This window comes from Eupeodes corollae, chromosome 1, assembly GCF_945859685.1.
Source record: "Eupeodes corollae chromosome 1, idEupCoro1.1, whole genome shotgun sequence".
Lineage (NCBI taxonomy): Eukaryota > Metazoa > Arthropoda > Insecta > Diptera > Syrphidae > Eupeodes > Eupeodes corollae.
Window position 1 is genome coordinate 117,812,424 of NC_079147.1, and position 22,813 is coordinate 117,835,236.

Here is a 22,813-nt window from a genome sequence, read left to right on the forward strand (position 1 = left end):
TAGATAACAAACACAAAAATAAACACAACTCAAGCCAACCTTTTTCCAATATTTTTCGGATGATTTTGAAATATCTTTGGACTTGTAAACTTCGTTCTTCACATCATTTATGTGGTCGGAAAGAGTTTTTATCTTTTTTCGAACTTCCATGATACGTTCGTTATTTTTTACATTTCCTATTTCGCTAAGAGCAAGTTCACATTTTTCTATAAGTAATTAATATTGTCGAAACCATAATACAAAAATTATTAATTGCTTTAATACCCATTTTTTTAATTGCTTCAACTGCTAATTTTTCTGCATTGCCAATTAATGTATCACGAGCACTTGTTTTATTTTTTAAAGTTGTCCACGTGGTTGGATCGATATCTTCTACAGATTTTTCTACAATTTTTTTAACACAGTCGTTATACCTTTAAAAAAAATGAAATAAATTTAAGAATGCTTTCAAAACATGATAAACAATTTAAACTCATGACTAAATTTTGGAAATGACAAGTGGCGTTAATTCGAATATAAGAAGTCGTACGTAACCCAAACAAAATCATGCGTTGCTTTAATACATTTCTTAAGTCTATAGGAATATGAATAAATTTACATTATAATTTAGTCAATTAGAGCCACCAATGACTCACGGCTTGAAGTTTAAAAATAATTTGGAGAATGAAGAAGCTTATGGGGCCGTGGAAGCTCGGGTCTCCTAAGGCTAGCAGTGTGCTGAAGGATTCCCAACCCCGACGACCCCATACATATGGTATATCCTAGTATAATTAAATTTTAAATTATATTTTATGTAAAATTTAAATTTTATAAACATTGTTTATGTTTTTAATTGAAATTGTCGACGGAAGGGCAGTTAATTTTTTAATCTATTGTATAGATTCTATTTCGGGCCTTGAGCGCTGGGACCGATTCCAGAAATTCCGTAAAGAAAAAAAAACCTTACGCCACCCACCCATGCATCGTCTAACGTCGTTTCAGTTCGGCAGTCTTTGAAAAGGTGTTTGTGTGCGTGCAACTAGACGTATTGTACGACTCTACGAAGCTCGCACGAATCACGACGAGCTGCTCCGAAATCGGACGAATACATAAGCAGCTGTCTATATGAAAGTATATACATAGGTGTATAGGCGTATTTATGTACAACAGTGAATAGCTGTACTTGTAAAATTTGCGTATAAAGTGTACTATTCAGTACCTTTGTTTTTGGTGTACAGATAATGCACATGAATGCCGCGCAGAGAAAGTATATATGATATTATAGTTATATAAATGCACATCGCTCGAAATTCGATAATCTCTTCAAGTGAAGTACATAAATCATAAAATTTAAGGTATTCGGTTGAAAGAGTGTTATGATTAAATATGGCTAGATTAGCATAAATGGAAGGTTGTATCGCTTTCCTTTTTGAGAAGATAGCTATTTGTAGATTGTGGGTGGCTGAAGCGAAGAAGGAGGAAACATTTTTTTATCTTGACTGTAGTTTTTGTTTTATAAATACTCTCTGCTTTTGGATTTATGGAAGAATGATATGTTTTCCAATCATCCAATCTTTTCATCCAATTTTTCCCAGTAGTTGTTGACCACGTTAATGGTTTTTTCAGTTGGAGTAAAAGGGGGAATGTTCAATGTCCAGTTCTGAGGCTTTTTTTTTTGCTGCACAGTCAGCATATTTTGGAAAAATATTTTTTCGAATTTTGGTGATGGTTGTAGTACAGTTTTAGATGTTGTTGATCGCAATGATGGTAGACAAAATTGGAGCACTTCACAACTTTATTTCCTTTGTGCTAGCTACTTCCGTTGCTTTTTGTATTGCGGCTTCCATTGAGTATATTGCGGAATAGTTTGCACTGAATAGAATGTCTTCGGATTCCGAAACAATTGCCAATCCCGTCCTAGTGTCAGATTTTTCCCATGCATCTTTATTATTTTAAGAAACATTTGTGTGTAAGTTTCATTGGGTGTGGCGTTTTTCCTGAGTTTTCAAAGCCCAATTTTAACAATGTTTGACATTGACTCTCAGGGTGTGTTACCAAGCATGAGCGCAGTTATTATTGGAACAATACCAATGCAACTGGAAGCTTACAGAGAGATGAAGATGGTTAAGGGACATTCTGGAGTTGTTTTTACGATGTAAATTTTGTTTGTCATCTTCAATGATTGGGGATTTGTAAAACTGATATTTTTGTGGTGCGAGTCGATCTGTAATGGGACCGCTGCGGTGATCCGTTAGTGGAAGACCAGCTTCTAGTGGTTCGCAACGCTTTCAAATTGTTTGTTATTGCGGCGCGGCGGCGGCGTGGTAAGATGGTATGATGGTTGATGTTGTTTTAGCGCATTTTCTGTAAATTGCCAATCCATAGTCAATTTTGGATAGAATAATATTACGTGTTATAACAATAAGTGTATTAGGATGAATAAAGCTATTTTTTGGTGGCTAGTTTTTTCTTATGTGACAATCAATGCTCCATAAGCTAAGTTTACTATCAAAATTAATACCTGAAATACTTAATGTGTTAACATTTGTAATCTTGTTTAAAGATAAATATAATTCAATATTGTTACAATTTATTTTTGTACAAATATGTAGATATTGCTTTTTACGGGGGATATAATAGATCCTGAAAGGGAACATCAATTGTTTAGGTCTAATAAGATGCTGGTGACGTTCAAATTTGCATTCAAGAAAACCCAAGCGTCCACAGTTTAGCTCCTGCTGTAACTCCTCTTCTACAGCTAGGAAGGGAAAACATCTTTGGTGGAATAATCGGGAAAAACAACAAAACCGTCTTAGACGAAGTGAAAATTGAAAGTGACCTCACCCAACTTGCGAGCACGAAACTGGAGACATCTATCTAGGGAGCGAGTAGATGGAGAAGTATGTTGGTGAGTTCACACATGACTGTAGGACCACCTTAAGTAAGTAACTCTTCGTATAATTGACTTGCGTCAATTTATTTAATGTCTGACCATCGAAAAAGATGAATGTGTATCTCTAAAACCTGTCAGGCTCTACCTATGAATTTACTTTTTAACAAGGTGATACACATTCTTTGACTCTGAATGTCATATGTTAAAAGGGTTGGGATTATATTATCTACATTTGTTATGAACATGGGTTAATCTTCGACTCACCATTGAAGTTTTGCAGGCGTTCTATACATTTTAATGGATTCAATTCTTATGTTCTATTACCAGTTTGAACTTCTTCTTGTAATTTTTGTTGTTGCTGTTGTTGTGCTGCGGCTATTTAAACGTGAATTGGTCGAATATTCCTTTGCTTATTGAAACTTTGTTGTCTCAGCTCACTACGTTGTGAATTACGTTCTATTCGATAGATGATTTTCTTTATATATCGAACACGTTGGGGTTCTCGAAATACTTGCCACTTAAAAGTAACTTGTAACTTAACAGGCACTTTTATTTTGTATAGTTTCTTAAAGTTCTGCTGTTCCTATTTTTTTATTTTACTTTATTCCTTTATTTGTTCTATTTTATTTTGTTTTTATTTTTATTTTCCACTTTGGTATGTAGTTTCGGTTTTTTATATTTTTATTTTGTGTCTCTATACAATTTTGTTTAGGGTAATAAAATTTGTATTTGTATTTTTGTTGTTTCCAATTTTCCTTTTTCACTGAAAATGTTCAACGTTTTTATTTATTAAAATAACATGACTTTCATTTCAATTATCTTCAAATTATTCCCTCTCTTTAATGCTTTGTAGCATTAACCATTTATATTAGTTTTGGCTACTAAATAATTTCTTGTTAAAAAAATATCATATCGTTCGGAAATTTTATTATTTATATCACTGATTATGATTAGTTAAAATTATCGATTTCGTTCGATAGCTTCACTTCTTCAATGTTTTAACATACCATCTTACTTGAGCGTCGAACTTGTCGAGTTGTAGAATCTAAGTAAGGTCGATGATTCTTGAGAACTTTCTCCCGATGATTCTGAAACTAAAGGACGTTCATATCGGTATCTCTTTAAGACCGGGCAGTTTGGCGCTGAAGACTGTTGCCGTATGTTTTGCGGTGGTTATCCATGGACCCTCTTCTGCTGTTGCTAGCAACAAGAGTAGGAAGGTAGCGATACCTAATTTCAGTGGTAACATGGTTTTTTGATTAAGTTGTGAACAATGGCAAAAACCTAGTTTCAGTGACGTCACCAAGGGCAAAGTCGCATTTTGAGAGAGCATTCAGGACCACTTCCTTCCATAAGCAATGGGGGTTAGCATCAAGGTCATGCCAAACTCATGCTTCGTGGCGATCATAGGTCTTGTGACATGTCAAAGCTTGCTGTCAGCCGGTTAGGTGAAGTTTGGCCAGGTGCGAAACTCGAGGATGTTGTTAAGGAAGAATTTCCTACTAGACCTAGAGCCCGCATTTGCATTCCAATTGAACTCCCTTCCGGCTCATAATTGGAAGATCGCAAAGCTTGAGGAAGTGAAGGATAGTCTTTATAGGAGTACCATTATGGTACTCAATAAAGAATCCCTTGCTCCTCTAGCAATGACCAATGACTCAGTTAATTATGGATTTGAAATGATCAGAACTCGAATATACAAAAAATATGAGGGTATCGAAGATAGCGGGCCTCCCGCAACACTCGAAGGCGAACTCGCAGTTGGAAGGCCTGGGACGTCGTCTTCCCCCCAACCAGAGTTTGACAATGTATCCATGTCCTCTCCGATCACGACTTGACCTTCTACAAATGTTCGACAACAATCATACCCCCATGGAGACTGAGACTACATCAATATGGCTCTTGGATTCATCCTCAGACTCAGAAGATCAAAACAATAACGTGTTTGTTGATCTGCCTAGTTATAGCCAAAATGCTGCAGTTTAACAGATTAATCTCCAACACTCCATAAAGATAAGTAAAAATAAGTTAAAATTGTTTCACTGTTTTTCGAGAGTAAGGTTTGCCTTCTTTTCGTTGCATATTTTAGAGATACTCGGTATCGGTTAGTTTCAATTTCTAATTCATTCTGGGCTTGGTAACAACAAACTGTTAAATTTAGAGATTATTATCTGAGTGGATTAATTGACTCATTATTTTATAATTATTTTTTGTGTTGTGTTGTTTTTACGAGCAGACGTCTTCTATTTCTTTTTCGACTGTCATTCTTTTTATCGCAATTTTTCACTTTTTTTCTTATGCATTAAATTAATCTTATAGTAATTATTTTAAAAAATATTGAAGTACACCGAAAGTTTCTTTTTTCCTATTCATTCATGCCATATGCAAACCAAAAACTTTGTAAATTATGAAATGAAATAGAATAATTTGAAAAGAGAATAGAACTGATTTTTAATTCAAATTTTACGAGTTGTTTTAATGTTGAACAACCAACAAAAAAAATACATATATGATAAGCCAACTCAAAATAGCACAGTGAGTACCATCCTTCACTTTCCCCTTTTCTCGTACAGTTGCATGGCTTAGCATGTGTATCAAATTGCATTGTGTTTAATAACTAATGCAATTGATACGCAGACTACGTCATTGTTGATAGCAGATTGTTGAGAACAAAAATTTTACTGTTTTCCATTAACAGGGCCGGATTCGATTCTTGTCACTACTAAGGCATAACACTAGTAGTGGCGTGTATCGAATAGCATTCTGTGGTTCAACGCAGTAATATTTTTCTTATAGTCTTCGTCTGTTTTGGTTTTTGTTATTCTTTTATATGCAATGGCTGGAAATTTCAGTGTAGATTATTGTAATATTCGTGGGCTTAGAGCACATTTTCTTTCAGTGTACTCCCATACTGCTTTAAACAGGCCAGCTGTTTTGGCACTAAGTGAAACCCAAGTGGGTGAGGCTTCCGATCCCACTGAATTCTTTATGCAAGGGTATAACTTGGTGTCATTATTCTTTTCTCACCATGGTCTCGCCATATACATTAGGAACGATGTTGCTTATCAATTTTTGCCACAATATGGTCTCTGCACCAATTTTTTTTTTCAATTTTATGTGGTTTAAATTTTCCGTGAACAAGCAAATCATTCACTATTGCTTCCTTTATCGAAACCCAAATCTAGGCAGAGTATCAACTTCTCGTGAATTTAATGCTTTGTCTGATTCCATCCAAAGAACTGTTTCGTCCTATCCTCGCACTGAAATCTTTGTTACGGGCGATTTCAATGTGCACAATTCTTCATGGCTTCAACATTCGGGCCAGTCAACACCAGAAGGAGTGTGTGCTGAGATCTTCGCTGAGTTAAACCACCTAACTCAGCTGGTCAACGAACCCACTCGAATATCGGACGTGGTAGGTCGAGCAGAAAACACTCTTGACTTGTTTCTTACCTCTGACCCTGGTAAGTACACTATTAGTGTTCTATCTCCTCTAGGCACATCTGACCATTCTGTCATATCAGCAAAGTTCTCGTTTAAAAACTCTCCAGTTAAAGAAAGAGCTCCTAAGAGAACCGTTTGGCAATACGAGAAAGCCAACTGAGACGGTCTCAATAATTACTTCAGGATCTTTAACTGGTCACTATGTTTCCTCGATAGTGACGTTGACGCCAACGCTGATATGATCACAAGTTTGATTCTGCTGGGAATGAGAACTTTTATCCCGAATAGGGTTAAAATCATCAGACCTAAGGAAAACGCATGGTTCGATGCGAGCTGTAAAGAGGTTATTAGGGTTAAGAAGGTAAGTTTCCGTTGTTTTAAAGCCAATCCAACTGAGGAAAACCGGAATAAGTTCAAGCAAGCCAGGAAGGCCTGCAACGCCCATATTCGACGGACCAAATTTTTACATGACCAAAAATTACGGCAAAAAATACTGCAATGTCCCAAAGGCAGTACAAATTTTTGGTCATTTGTAAAAAACATGAGGAATTCTTCCTCTTGACACTCCATTTGTTAGCTCCTTAGAGAAAGCAAATCTCTTTGCTAGGCAGTTCGCCGCAAATTCAACGCTGCCAGTGAGTGTTATGACTCCGCCTGTACTTGATCGAGTTAATGATTCTATGGGGCAAATCTTTCTTCGCACTCGTACTGTAGCAAGAGTCCTAAAAGATCTTAACATACATAAATCTGCTGGTCCGGATGGTATCCCCGCTATTGTTATGAAGAGGTGTTCTTCATCGCTAGCAAAACCACTGCGTAAGCTTTTTCATCTGTCCTACTCCTCAGGTCTCGTTCCGAGCGAATGGAAAATTGCATTTGTCCAGCCAATTTCCAAAAAAGGCAAATCTTCCTCACCGTCTAATTATCGACCGATTGCACTTACGTCCCTTCTTTCCAGGGTCATGGAAACACTGATTAATTATCAGCTCAAGAAATATCTTGAAGAACGGAAGCTTCTTAATGACCGACAGTATGGCTTTCGTAGCAATAGGTCCACTGGTGATCTCATGGTTCATCTCAATAAACAGTGGAACAAATCTTTACATAGTTTTGAAGAAAGTAAGATTATTGCACTAGATATTTCAAAAGCATTTGATAGGGTTTGGCATCAGGCTCTTTTATCGAAAATGCGTGCTTTCGGTTTTCATGAATCCCTCCTTCATTGGATTAGTAATTACCTTTCGAATCGTTCAATACAAGTTGTATTGGATGGATACAAGTCTGAAAACCACAAAATAAATGCTGGTGTGCCCCAGGGCTCTGTTCTATCTCCAACACTCTTTCTCATTTTTATTAATCATCTCCTGTCTGCAACATCTTATCCAATACATTGTTTCACTGACGATAGTACTCTTAGCTTTTCATATTCGTTCTCAGATTCACACCCCTCTCCTTCGGATGTGGAACTGCAAACGACAAAATATGACAAGCTCTTTAATTTCGAACTAAACAGCATTGTACAATGGGGAATAAGAAACCGCGTGGAATTTAATGCTTCGAAAACGCAATGCTGTCTTGTATCGTTAAAGCGAAATATACCCCCCCTGCCATTATCCATAAATGGCACTTGCATCGAAAAAACTGAACATTTCGATATTCTTGGTATGTGTATCACCAACCACCTTGGACAGTATTGAACGATCACATACGCAATGTCGCCAAAAATGCCGCAAGATGTTTGGGTTTTCTAGGGCGATGCAAGAAGTTTTTCTCCCACTCTGATCCGGCTGTTTTACAAGACTTATATACGTCCAAAGCTTGAGTATAACTTCCATATCTGGGCTGGTGCTCCTGCAACTTACTTAAACCTCTTGGATAGTATTGAACGTAGAGCATTTAGATTGATTGGTGATATTACCATCATAAGATCATTTACGTCACTTGAAAATCGTCGAAATGTTTCTTGTCTCACCCTCTTTTACCGTTATTTTAATGGTTTATGCTCTAGAGAAATAGTCAGCTGCGTTCCTCCCCTTAAACAGTTCAGACGTAACACTCGCGCTTCTAGGAATTCTCATCAATATACCCTCGAGCCCATCTTCGGTCGTACTGTCAAGTACAGAGATTCGTTCTTTAGCCGTACTATGCGTATGTGAAATGCCTTGCCACACTCTGTCTTTCCCAGCTATTGCAATATTCAGGAATTGAAAACCAATGTGCACCGACATCTCTTTTCAACCCCTCTCTCCCTAATAAGGAGTGTGCGCTTATTATATAAAAAAAAAATCAGGATTTAGGGCCGTATGTACATATATCGAATCGAAATAGGATTACTCGAGGTGAACCGAAACGCTAACTTTTTTGTTAACTTGAATCGGGGAATCGAGTTATTGGTGTTTGAGGTTTTGCTTGTGTGCGTGTTTCATGTTATATCTTTCTTTTTTGTTTTCAGAGAGTTTATTTTGGTGCGCCCAAATGTCATTTCGATTCCATTTCAATTCGATTCCTCGATCCACTAACGACGTACACCCGGATCGAAATCTCAATTCATTAATTCAGTTATTATTTAGTCAAAGGAATATGAGAAACTTTAAATGAGTAGGATGGAAATATGAATATTAAAGAACCATTAAGGATGGTGAAGAGTTTTTGAAAAGAAATAGTGTTGACATTTGTGTACGTAGACATTTTTTTTTTGCCTTATTGAATGAAATGGTTAAATGTAAAAACTTTCTATATTTCAATACTGTACTTACGAATTCAATACACTAATTGCCATATTATATTCCTGAACAGCTAAAGATGCTGCAACTTCTATTTCTTTTTCAAGCCCAACTATATCAGCAGGTAATATTTCCACCGGTTCAGTTTTAGATACTGTGGTTGAACGACTAACTGATTTAACAGGCGATTTATTATCGTCCAGTTTTGTCTGCTTTTTTATAAAACACAAAATGTATAAATGTAACCATTATAATAATTTAAAAGAATATTAGCATACTGTTTTTACGGGTAAAGATGTTACTTCAGATTTAGAGGGTTCTGAAAAATAATATTTAAAATAAATTAAATTTTTAAATTTCTTACGTTCTAGTAAATACATACTATCATTTTCAGAGTTTCCAAATAAATTTGGTACTGATGTTGTTACACTTTCTAATTGCTTTACTATATTTTCAGAAAATTTTTCTTCTAATGCCAGTAAGGTTTTCGAACCAGGGATGTTACTCTCGAAAGTTTTCCGAAAATCTTTATCACGACTTCAAAATAAAATTTAAAAAAACTGATATACTTACATACATGCTTAACATGAATTAATACTCACTTGGCATATGATATCGCTCCTCCAACAGCAGTCAGAGGTACCAACAAAATGAAAACTTTTCCGAAACCAGCCTGTCTTGGGATGGCGTGTCTGCGGGATTGTACCTGGAGCGTTACATATAATATTTGTTATGAACTGGGTTAATATATAATATTTTTAATATATAATATTTTTATAAATATATAACCACTTCAATTCAATTAATATGAAGGGACAGTTACCATTGAAATCAAATTAGACAAAACTTTAAATGGGTATTTGGCTATGTTTCCTTTGATGATTAGAAACCAATCAAAGAATTTATTTTGAGAAAAAAGTTTAATTGAAGTTATTCTTCGCTATAAATTTATTTTTATGTTTGCCGGACAGAAATTCATTTTCCTGAACAGCTACCCATGGTGGCCTATCCAAAACGATATTGAATGCAATTTAATGGATTTCATCAGGGTTTTTTTTTCAATGGGCAGTTTTATGTAAAAAAAAAGTTCCGTGTCATATTGGAAACAGAATAAAAGTTTTCTCTTTACAATACAAATTACTACGAAATTAAAATTGTCCTGTCATAGATTTTGCTGCAGGTCGAAACGTCATGGAAGCCAGCACGCGTTTTCCACACCTCAACATTCACAAAGGATCTTGGAGTTCTCCAGATTAATCTACCGTCAACCAGACCATATTGCGATCGACGCCGGACAAGTCGACCACCAACAAGAAACCCCTGGTTTGATGAGGAATGTCGGCAGGCAAATGCAGCCAAAAAACAGGCACGCATAGCCGCGCTGCATAAAAGCAGAGAAGCGTGCGGTCGAAGATGTGGAGAGGTTTAAAAACAGGAATAAAGTTCGAAAGTTTTATGACCAGGTGAAACGAAATTCACAGGTACATACATATATATTGTGCAAAGGGAAGAGGTTTTGTGTTGAATGATTTGGTTTATGTGGAGCTGGTGTCTATTCTGGAGCCACATTTATGGACGGGCGACATGAGCAGGGAATGAAATGACCTCTCTGCCCATGTTGCACGTCGAGAAATGCGGCTTCTGTTAGAATGTGGTTCTATTCTTTAAGGATCATCTCATCATCCATAGATGATGTGTCTATCTATAAAGTAGTTCGTTGTTGGTTTTGGTTGTGTGAAGAATTTGTTGATAGAATATCAGAAGGTTTTTTTTGGTGTATGGCTCTTGTGGCAAATGCGTCATTTGTTGAAATTGTAGTTTGTGGTTTTGGATTTTGTTGTCCATAAAGGCGTTTAGCCTCAGACATGGAACGTTTTTTTATGGTTTTAATTGTAGTTATTTCTTTGGCGATTTTGTAATCCGTGCAATCTTTGGATGAGTAGGGGTGTGGAGCTATACAGTTAGCGTATATGGTGCGTGTGCAGATCTCTGGTGAATGAGTTGGAAGGACACAGTTAACACATGTGGGATGACTAATGCAACGTTTCGATGTGTGATCGAGGAGTTGACAATTTTTGCAACGCATAGGGTTTGGAATATATTCCCTTATTTTAGCCTTGTAAAATCCAATATCTACGGATTATGGTAGATTGATCAAACGAGAATAATAAAAGGCCTGATGGTTTTTGTTTTCCGCAAGAAGAGAAAATTGATTTCTATTCCTTTTCGACCCGAAGGCCTTCATTTTTGGTTAAACAAGAGCCGCACAGTCAAAATAAAAATGTATGTATAAGCGAAAAGAAATATAGAATGAAAACAAACGGTAAAACCGGTTAGGTTTGAATGCACAAGGCAGAAAATCAACGCACTTTCACTTGAGATCGATCTTATCTTCTCGAAGGTTAGTCGGTGACTGGAGACCATATATTCTTCGTGGCGGCCGCTGGAAATAAACTCCCTAAGGTTTGACTAATATAGTTGTTTCCTCCGGTTGGAGGCATGCTGATAACTTGTCCCGTAAAAAATCTCATAAAGACCAATAAGAAGCCTTGGAAATATAAGGCTTACGACGACAGCCACGTCAACGAAAGCGGATCATGTTACATAAGATCGCTCTCTAGAGCTCGAGCTGTAGAGCAGCTAGTCAATGCCCTGTCAAAGTTAAAAATGTTGATATAACAGCTATACAAGAAATGCGATGGACAGTAAGTGGTTTTTTACAGAGAAAAAGAATATGAAAATTACAGCTGTCATACAAAACACCATAAGCTCGGAGTAGGCTTCCGAGTCAGCGAAAAAGTGGAGTCTGCAAGGTGAAGTATCAGAACATCAGACTCACAAACGTTTACGGACCCACATTGACCACGTGTAGCCACTAATCGAGCCTGATGCCGGACGTATTGCGAGAATGCCATTAACGCCTTTGGTAATTTGTTAAGGATCATCCTTAATGATATCGATGGAGGAAAGTCGTGGGACCAGTATGCGGGACGTAGAAGAGAAGTGGACACGCCTTAAACATACTGTCATTAGTACTGTCAACTCCATCTTGGGCAACAGTCGCAGATATCGGAGTTTTTGGTTCGATGATAATTACAAACTAGTGACTGAACGTAAGAATGTTGTGTACCAAGCAATGCAACAATCTCATAGAACGCGTGAATACTAAGAGGAATATAAAGATCACGGAAGAACAAAGAAACCGGTTAGATAGAGAAAAAAGCAGCATGGGAGAAGAACTTGATCTGTGAACTTGAACAAAGCCGATAGCGAGGTCCGCAGCAGGTGCAGAAGTTCTACCAGTCCGAAATATGACGCAGTATACAACATGCTGCACATATTAAAAGGACGGAGAGGGAAATCTGATTACTGATCCTACAGGCATGTTGCAGCGATGGGAAGTATAATTTTATAAAATGCTAAACGGTAAGCTCAGTGAAGATTCTACACCAAGCATAGAAGAGGTTGAGAAGACATTAAAAATGCTCAAAAAAAAAAGCTGATATGCCATCAGTTACCGATCAGATTTGTACCCTGCGAATTCGAGAGGAAGGTCTTTTAGAGAATTAATACCCCCTTAGTAAAGAAGGACGATTCCAGAGACGCTAGAATCAACAATTGTGTGCAATCTACTTCCAGTGTTCTTTTAAAGCAAAGTAAGTTTTTAGACAAAAGTGAGCAGCAAACAAAATGAACAGCTGCAGCAGTAAAAGGGAAGGGTTTTTTTTAGCTATGAGTGTAGACTGCATTCTAAACAAACAACTAAAGTATTTTTCGTGCCGGACCGTGTTTTGTTTGATCGGGGGTCATTCATAAAAAGATCGCCCACAGACGATAGCGTTTCGACGATAGTCTTCACTCCACGCAAGAAAAAAATCGTCAAAACCATAGCGTTTGCATGATAGCTAAATGGGTATCGTCAGTCAATCGTTTAATAATAATTTCCAAATGTAAAGTAAAAATGTTTCGGGGTATAATTTAATTTTTAAAAATTGAAAATGAAAACTCAAAAAGAAAAATACAATTAATTAGGAATAATTTTAAGGGGTGAATTAGACCGCCACTATCTCTTTCAGAACATATTTAATTTCTGTATACAAAAAGTACACAAGTACTTACTTATTGTAAAATAATTTAAGCAATTATAGTTTTCTTCAACATTTTCGAATTTCAAAAGAGGCCTTTTTAGTGATACTGAAAATAATGAACTCTTTAAACGGTTGTCGTTACATTTATCTTTACATGGGTAAAATAATTCAATTGGTCATTGATTTATTTTTTTATTTAAGATCAAATTTGCAGATCTGGATTTTTCAGCAAATTTACCCTACTTTGCACCAATGCGTAACACAATAGTTAGCTGGGAATTTTCCGCTTAAGCAATGTTTGACAGGAAACAATTTTGGATATCCTTTTGCACACAGCGCATGATCAAAATAGTTTCGGATTCAACGAATATTTTGGAAATAAATGTCTTTTCTTTGGACACAATATGGTTTGGACTTATTGGCCAAGGAAGGATGCTCATCCATAGATTTTATACACATTTGCAGCTGCAAATAAACAACAGTAACAGTAACAATTAACAAAACAAAATAGTTGGAATGTTAAAAGGACAAGAATTGTTTTGGAAACCTCAAAGGCAAAAACCAAGTTTAATAACAAATCGAAGCTATCGATTTATATTTGCGTTGAGTTTATTTTGATATTTCAGTTATAGTACAAGAATAAGAGTATCAAAAAAAATTAACGATCTTAACTAAAAACGATTGACTAGACGATAGTGACGAAATTATGTAAAGCAATTATTGAGAACATAGTTAACGATAATCGTTGTAAAAAATTACAAAATTACAGGAGTCCCCATGGCTTTTAAATATGTCGAATTGGCCTTTCGGAACGGATAATACGAAACAAAATTGGAAAGTTTCGTCGTAAAAAACACTTCTTAGGCAAGCAACAAGTCCGTCACGACTTGTACCTATAATGTATTGTTAAAAATATATAAGGTACTTATTTTTTTATCAATTTAACAAGGCACCCTTTGCCACAAAACATTGGAATTGTGTAGAAAATAATAAATCAGAGTAGTAAAGTTAAGCTTTCAGTTACATAGCAAACCATGATAAACTTACATTTTGACATATGTACGTAGACAATTGCAAATTATTGTAGATTTGGGAAAAATTGTGTGCTAAAAGATTAGCACAAATCAGTTGAACATTTGTTTGGTTTAATGAACAGCATTTGTTAAGAATGTAAAGGTTTAAAGATTGACAATTTGTCGTATGCCAAATTTTAAATGCTTCTATTGTATGCATGTTCAGAATGTTTAACAAATAGGCAAAGCATGACGTAACAACTTTTTCTTCTACCCACTACTACTTACCTTTAAAGCTAATTTACTTCCATTTTTTAATATTAAGCGATACATTTTTAAAGAAAATATATAGGTTTGCTTTTACAATTTTAGTGCTTCCTTATCCTAATTGTTATTAAATAAATAAAATATTCCCCAGGTTAATTTCACGTTTCAGGCAAAACCAAAGACACCCCATAAAAGAGACACTGCATACAAATCAAAAATACTTAGTTTAAGAAGATGGGAGTCTCAGACTGACATTTCGGTTTGCTTACAGGCTACTAACTAAATGTGAGAAAGTGTGAGTAAAATCATAGAGAAATATATCTACCGAGAGAACCGACTTATGGGGTTTGCTCTCTTTTGAAAAGCAAGCTCTACTGAGCACACTTTGCCCGTTAGCATAAGCATGGGTTAGTTTTCCGGTGATTTTCTTATGGAAATATCCAGATTCTATGTAGTTGTATGGGTTTTTGGGCGCAATATGCACAGTTAGGGGGAAAACAATGTGAGGTGAACTCAGCCGTTCAAAAAAGAGATCCGTTTAATTCCAAAATTACAAATGAATTTGCATTTAATTTACTCCTCAGATGAAGAAGAAACCATGGAGAGTGTTGGAACAGAAGAAGTGGAATTCCCTGAAGAAAGCCACCAATGCCAACATGTCTATTCTGGAGCGAAAAATTATCGGCCACGAAGAGGTACAAGTTCAAGGTAAGTGTGTTGTCACATTCATTTTAAAATCAAGTTATGTGAATATTCTTTTGTTTTTTTAGTGTAAATTACACATTTGTTTTGGCATTTCTAAAAAATGTTCTTTCAGTAGAAACTGCTAAAAACCGATCGCCAATTTAATTTGAAATCAAACAACAAGTTACGGTTGGAGCATTAGCACTAACATCACCTAGCCTATCGAACTTAGATAAGCAAGAAGTTAAAGATATAAAGAGGTAAAGAATCGAAGAGCTACTAAAGCAGCTAAACTTCACAAACAGTTTATCAATTTTCCAGGAATATTTCGTTTGTATTCTTTTTTTTTGAACAAGAATTATTTTAATCATTAAATCATAGACTTTTGTTTTTTTTAATCATGAATATTTATTTTTAACCCGCCATTGGTGATGCAAATTTTACTTTGATCAATAGTGATGCCGGTCTTACGGACCGGGTTTTTCAACTGAAGATTTTTCGAAATGTGTTACTAATATTTTGTGTTTTTTTTTTAAATATATGCTCCTTGACAATAAAACAATACTATTAAATCAACAGAAGCTCTTTCATTACAATACACAAACTCAACAAAAAACAATAACGCAGAAGAAATTTATTTTTTATATGTTTTTTTTTTCGCGCACCCTGGCTCACAGACCAGTAGGTCACCATTGACGAGTTAAAATAAAATGTAATTAATACAAATATATTTTTAAATTCTATTCGGCACTCCCTTAAAATGACTGACATAATATACTTATAAGGCTTTTTGAGGCAAGCTTTTTTCATCCTTCTTTGTACTATTTCGTACTGTTTATCATAGAGGAAATATATTATCTAGAGTCCCGACTTAATGGGTTTGCTCTCTTTCGGCCTACAAGCTAAATTGAGAGAATTGTGTCCATAAGCATAAGCATAAGTTAGTTGTCCCGTGTATTTCTTATGGGACCAAGCCATTATGAATGTAGTTGTTATGGAATTTGTGCCTATATAGCTCAACCGCGGGGAAAGAAACTATGAGGTGAATTCAGCCGTTCAAAAAAGTGATCCGTTGCATTCAAAAATTGAAAATTAATCCAATATTTTAAGAAACATTAATTATGCAACTTCTTTTCAGTGAAAATCGTGCTTAAAATACTATTTAACTGCTTTTGGCTTACAAATTCTATGATTTTCATTAAAATGTTTGATAAAAACGGGACAAATCATGAAAGAGAGTTTTAGTGTAATGACTATCACACCAATAAAACAATTAGGATTTAGTCGAAGACTAATAAATAATATATCTTTTATTAAAATTACTAAAAAGAAAAGTAATATATACTTTACGAAGGCGCACACTGAACTGAGCTAATAAATTTGTCGTGGCAACAGAATCTGCTTTCTCTTTCTTATTTTTGGCGCTGCTACTTTTGTGGCATCTTGATGTGCTGGTAATGTTTGCGACACTGATGGAGTTGCCACATCTACTCCCCCACCAGTGACAATGTCACGATTGTTATTGTCTTTGAAAGCGACTCTTCTTTTTATATTTGAGGATTTTGCTGGAGATGGAGATTTCAATGCTTCTTCGTCTTGTTGCTGCTGTGAGTTTTGAATGAATTCTTGAGATCTTTGAAACTCAAATTGATGCTGCTGGCTCTGGCTCGGTTCTGGTGTTCTTGGAAGCTCGAGTGTTGGCTGCTGGCTGGATTCCTCATTTGGCACATTGATTTCAGTTGGTCTTTCTTCTTGAGCAATAAATGCAGGCTTAAGTTGATCCACTGACACGTTATCATCTTTATTATTCATTCGAATAGTGAAGAGACGGTCCGATAATCTTTCGAGTACCTCGAATGGTCCAGTGTAAGGAGGCTCCAATGGCTTTCTTACAGCGTCGGTTCTAAGCAAAACGTGTGAGCATTGATATAGATCCTTAAGAACAAATACACTCTTTTTTATGTGATGTGCCGAAGGAACAGGTCTTAGCAATCGCATATGCTCGCGAAATTTTTCCAAAAAACTTTGAGGATTTGGATTAGGCATGTTTTCGTCTATGAAAAATTCATTTGGAAGTCTGATGGAAGTTCCATAAAGGAAATCAGCTGCAGACGCCTTCAAGTCCTCTTTAAAACACGTTCTAAACCCAAGCAGTACTATTGGGAGAAGCTCTGTCCATGGCGTTGTTGAGGATGAGTGACACATTAAGGCTGCTTTGAAAGATCTGTGCCAACGTTCAATCATCCCATTTGCCTGTGGATGATACGCTGCTGTGCGAGCACGTTTGGTTCCTGTCAAGTTGGTCAAAGCGTTGAAAAGTGCTGACTCAAATTGTGTCCCTTGATCAGTGGTGATAGTTTTAGGACAACCGAATCTTGCAATCCAATGGGTCCAAAAAGCCGTAGCAACAGTGTCGGCGGTCATTTCCTTCAAAGGAATTGCCTCCGGCCACCTAGAGAATCGATCAATCATAGTGAGGCAGTACCTGTAACCTTGAACCATGGGCAAGACAACTAAATCTAAATGAACATGATCAAAACGACTGTCTGGCATGTCAATATGGTTGGGTTGCAGTTTGTTATGCCGATGAATTTTTGATGTTTGGCATGAAAGACAGTTGCGAGCCCAACTAATGACATCTTTCTTCATAGATGGCCAAACATATTTCAGCTTGATTTGCTGGACTGTTGCTTTTCCACTTGGATGTGAGAGACCATGCACAGACGTGAAAATGCGTTTCCTGAGTTCTTTTGGAACATATGGTCGTATATATCTTGTTGACACATCGCAGTAGATTGGAGATTCAGGTTCAAGGTGGACTATTTGAAGTTTCAGTGAATTTGTTCCTTCAATGAGACTCTTGAGTTCTATATCTTCACGTTGTGCTTCGAAGAGTGTTCTTGCATCTATCTCTATAGGCATAGTAATCTCGTTGATGTTCGAGTGAGCAAGGCGAGAGAATGCATCAGCTACGATGTTTTCGTCGCCTTTAATGTGCACTATGACTGTTTGAAAGGTTGAGATGTAGTCCAGGTACCTGAGTTGTCGTTTACATGATCTATCGGATTTGTTTCCAATGTTTGTGGCCAGAGTTTTGTGGTCGGACTTGATAACAAACTGTCGACTGTCAAGAATATGCTCGAAGTGTTTGATGGAATCGTGTATGGCGAGTAATTCTCGTTCGTAAGCACTGTACTTGATCTCAGTTGGAGCCAGCTTGCGAGAATAAAATCCAAGCGGTTTCCAGATGTTGTCCGTTTTTTGTTCTAAGGCAGCTCCAAGTGCAACGTCAGAAGCGTCTGTAGTCAAGACTAAAGGTGCTGTACAAACTGGGTGAACTAAAAGTGCTGCTTCGCCCAGACTTGCTCTGCATTTATCGAACATTAGTTTTGTTGCTTCTGTCCAAGGTACTTTTCGTTTGTAATTTTTCTTGGAGTTTTTTAGAAATTCGTTGAGTGGAGCTTGTAGATCTGCTGCGTGTGGTATGCAGCGCCTATAATAATTGATGATACCCAAGAATCGCCTTAGTTGACAAATAGTTTCAGGCCGCTCGTAGTTGATAATGGCGGAGACACGCTCTGGCGGTGGTTTGCACCCATCCTTGTTGATAACATAACCAAGAAACTTGACGTCTGCCATTCCGAACTGGCATTTATTGACATTGATGGTTAAAGAATGTTGCCTTAAAATTGTGAAGACAGCTTGAAGGTGCTTAAGATGTTGCTCAGAAGATTGAGACATGATGATAATATCGTCTATATAACAGAATACAAATTGCATACCTCTGAATATGGAGTCCATAAACCTCTGGAATGTTTGTGAGGCATTCCGCAGACCGAAGGGCATGAATAGATATTCAAAGAGGCCAAACGGGGTGCAAACAGCTGTTTTTTTAATGTCGTCCTCAGCCATCGGAATCTGGTGGTATGCATGAACAAGATCGAGAGTGGAGAAATGAGTTTTTCCGTGGAGTCTCTCCGCAACATCATCAACGTGAGCAATTGGATATCGATCAGGTGTAGTTTGTGCATTTAAACGCCTGTAGTCGCCACAGGCTCGCCAACCACCATTTTTCTTGGCTACCATGTGCAGTGGGCTGGCCCATGGACTTTTGGAGGGTCGGCAGATACCTTTTTCGATGAGAAAATCCAATTCAGTTTTTGCGGCTGTTAGTTTAGCTCCTGAAAGGCGTCTGAAACGACTTGCAACTGGTGGGCCTTTTGTTTCGATATAGTGGCATACAGAAAAGTCTATATTTGTTTTAGGCTGTGTTGAGGTGGTAGTGACATCGATGTACTCTTTGAGTAGGTTTTGGTACTCACCCCTTTGTACTGCTCCAACACTTAAAGTTGATATTCCAAACTCGTTTACCTCTGTCACTTTTCCACTTGTCATGAGATTTGTTGTTGCATCTATAAGACATTTTTGTGTGAGGTCAATGACAAGATGGTAATGCTGGAGGATATCTGCACCGATTATTGCTGACTGAACATCAGCTAGAATGAAAGACCACTTGAACTCTCTCCGCAGGCCAAGACTGAGTTTAAGGATGTGATAGCCGAATGTTTTGATTTCAGTTTTATTAGCTGCGTATAATTTAAGATCTGCACTAACTAGGCGTTGGTTAGTTTTTGAGATGGGAATGACTGAAACTACTGATCCAGAATCTATAAGAAAGCGGGTGTTTGCTCCTTTATCGAAAATGTGCAGACGGGGTTCTTTACTGAAGCTGCTGTTGTTGTAGAAGTTGCTGTCGCCAACCGTCTGAACTGACGACAGCTCAGTTAGTTTCCCTGGTTGTTGTTGTTGTTGAAGGAGCACGAACCCTCACATTTTCTTGCATTGTGAGACCATCGCTTGTGATAAAAACATAACTTTTGACCGTCTTTGTCTCTGCTGGAAGAACGACCTCGATTTTGGAACTTGCTTCTAGATCTAGATCTCGGTCGCTCATACCTTTTCATAGCATGTATTCGCTCTGAGAGCTCTTTGACCGTGCGGCAGAGTTCTGTGTAGCTCATATGATCTTCTTGAGATACTGCTTGAATTGACTGCTGCTCGATGCCTGATGATGTAGACTGACTATTATTTGCAGAATCGTACATTTTATCTGCTGCCGTGGCGAGGTTGTCGAGGGAGTAGTTCTCAAAAACTGTAAGAACATTTCTCGTCAATTCCGGCAGTGTTTGCATGAAGCATTCTCTCATGACTTTTGGACCATATTCACCACCAGCAAGGCGTTTCATTTCAGCTAAGATTATTGATGGTTTTTTATCTTTGGAATCTGCACCTTTCAACAAACGCCTTAGTTTAGATTCTGCTGACTCAGCAAACCTGGAAAGGATGCGTTTTTTGAAGACTGTGAACTTGTTTGTTACCGAAGTATCGGTTATTAAATCTTCAGATGCAGTGAGACTATCACCCTCTAGACTTATGAACACTTGCTTAAACTTTTCTTCCTCAGTCGTGATACCTTCCAATTCTAAAGTCATTTCAATTTGACTAAGCCACATTTGAGGTTGAGATGGGTCGAATTTAGTCAGTTTTATGCGACGAATATTTGAACGTGACTGGTGTGCAGGTGGATTGACTTGTGTAGCAGAGTGTTGCGCTGTGGAGTTTTGGTTTTGCAATGTCAAAAGTCTTACCTGTTCTCTAAGCAGTGAGAGTTCAGTGGTCTCTGCTTGCGTTTGATGGGCTATGTCCTCTTGCTCTTGTTTTTCCAGAATTCGACTTATGGTACGAGTGATTGTATCATACTGGCTGTCGATATGATCTCTTTCAATTTCTGCTTCTGCGATTGCCTTGCTTATTTCTTCGTCATCAGTGGTTTCCGTGGATTTTTGCTCAATGGCTGATTGAACAATGTCAAAATCTTTGTAAAGTTGGTCGAGTTTGTTTTTATTTATTTCGGCCTGGGTAGATGATCTTTCCACGGAAAAAAAATTGAAAATTTTTGTGATTTGTTGTTTGATGTTTCCTCGGCTCTTGATCAAAGCGCTAAGGTCCGACATGATGATTTTGAGGTTAAAGCTGAATACAGCCGCCTTTGTATTGCGAAGTTAACCTATATTTTTTTAGTAAAATCAAGGAAAATAAAAATGTTCTTTTATTAAAAGATCGGGGTCACCAATTTAGTGTAATGACTATCACACCAATAAAACAATTAGGATTTAGTCGAAGACTAATAAATAATATATCTTTTATTAAAATTACTAAAAGGAAAAGTAATATATACTTTACGAAGGCGCACACTGAACTGAGCTAATAAATTTGTCGTGGCAACAGAATCTGCTTTCTCTTTCTTATTTTTGGCGCTGCTACTTTTGTGGCATCTTGATGTGTTGGTAATGTTTGCGACACTGATGGAGTTGCCACAGAGTATTGGCGCACAGTAGATCTGCAAACCGAACGTGGCCCAACTTGAGTTTTGACAGGTCAACAGCGAGGTAAGTATTTTGACAACGAAAATAAAAAAGAAAACAAAACACAATTTTTGCGAATTCAATTAAATTAATTTTTATTTTTTATTTCAATTTCGAAAACTTATACACATTAAGATAAGATATCTTATAAGCTAGTGATAAGTGTAGTATTAAACAAAAATAAGGAACTATGTATATATAAAATTTACTACATTGCAGATAGCTTTAACAAAAGTATAACATTTTAATTGAAACAATAGTTTTTAATCGTTATAAAATAGTATACAAATTTATATACATACATGTACACAAATTTGAGTTAAATGATTCATTTGTTGTTTATTTCATTTTAACTAATTAGATATATGTATAAAATCACGATATTGACAAGTATTTTTTGATTTCGAGTTTTGCCTTGACAGCATCACGTATCTCCCTTATTGATCTTGGCAAGGCATTCCAAAGAGGAATGCTATTAACATAAAATTGACTTTCAGAAGTAAGAGAAGAATGAAGTGGGCTGATAAGTTGTAATGATCTGACAAATGAGGTTCGTCGTATTCTGTCGAAGAGATAGCGAGGTGTCTGCGAAAGTAGGATATCAGAAAGCAAGGACAATGTCCGAAAATTAAGGTTTTGGAAGTTAAAAGACGCGTTTTTATGGGAGTATTATGCTGGGCCGCAAACACTGGACTCAGGGCTCCATAAGTCTTATCAACTATGGTGTTAATGTGGTTGTCCCATGTTAAAAAACGATTAAATATTATTCCTAAATTTTTAGCCGTCTCAACAAATTCTATCGGGGTATGGTTCATGACAATACGAGGAAAGTAAGACAGATCAAGAGGTGTTCGGGAAATAACTATACATTTAGTCTTTAAAGGATCTAGTTGAAGCCTATTTGCTGTGGACCAATTCTGAATCATTTCAAGATCCTCATTTAAGCATTCAATGTAGTGTTCAATTAAACCGAGGGGACAATTTAAGTAAAGCTGCACATCATCGGCATACAGAGCTAAGGAACAAAATTTGATTGAGTTTGGAATTGAATTAATGTACATTGAAAACAACAATGGACCGAGGATGCAACCTTGCGGAACACCATTTAAATTCGGTAGGAAATTTGATAGCGACCCATTTATTTCCACAACTTGTGATCTACCTGTAAGGTATGAAAAAATTAAGTTTGCTGCCAAAGAAGAAAAATTAAATTCGTAATAAGTTTACAGCGTAATAATGTGTGACCAACTGAATCGAAAGCTTTCGAAAAATCTAAGAGGATTAAAAATGACACATT

The 22,813-nt window shown here is 36.8% G+C and overlaps 1 protein-coding gene across 1 annotated transcript in view; it reads right to left on the reverse strand.

Moving 5' to 3' along the window:
- Window positions 1-14,610, reverse strand: part of LOC129953308 (MICOS complex subunit Mic60) — a 32,367-nt gene extending 17,757 nt beyond the window's left edge. The window contains exons 1-7 of the mRNA XM_056066387.1: window positions 14,429-14,610; window positions 9,642-9,745; window positions 9,422-9,576; window positions 9,318-9,358; window positions 9,073-9,251; window positions 265-413; window positions 40-206 (exon numbers count right to left, since the gene is read on the reverse strand). Coding sequence (XP_055922362.1) covers window positions 40-206; window positions 265-413; window positions 9,073-9,251; window positions 9,318-9,358; window positions 9,422-9,576; window positions 9,642-9,745; window positions 14,429-14,473 — 840 coding nt within the window. The 5' untranslated portion in view covers window positions 14,474-14,610. The remainder of the gene's footprint in view (window positions 1-39; window positions 207-264; window positions 414-9,072; window positions 9,252-9,317; window positions 9,359-9,421; window positions 9,577-9,641; window positions 9,746-14,428) is intronic.
- Between the last annotated feature and the right edge of the window lie 8,203 nt (window positions 14,611-22,813).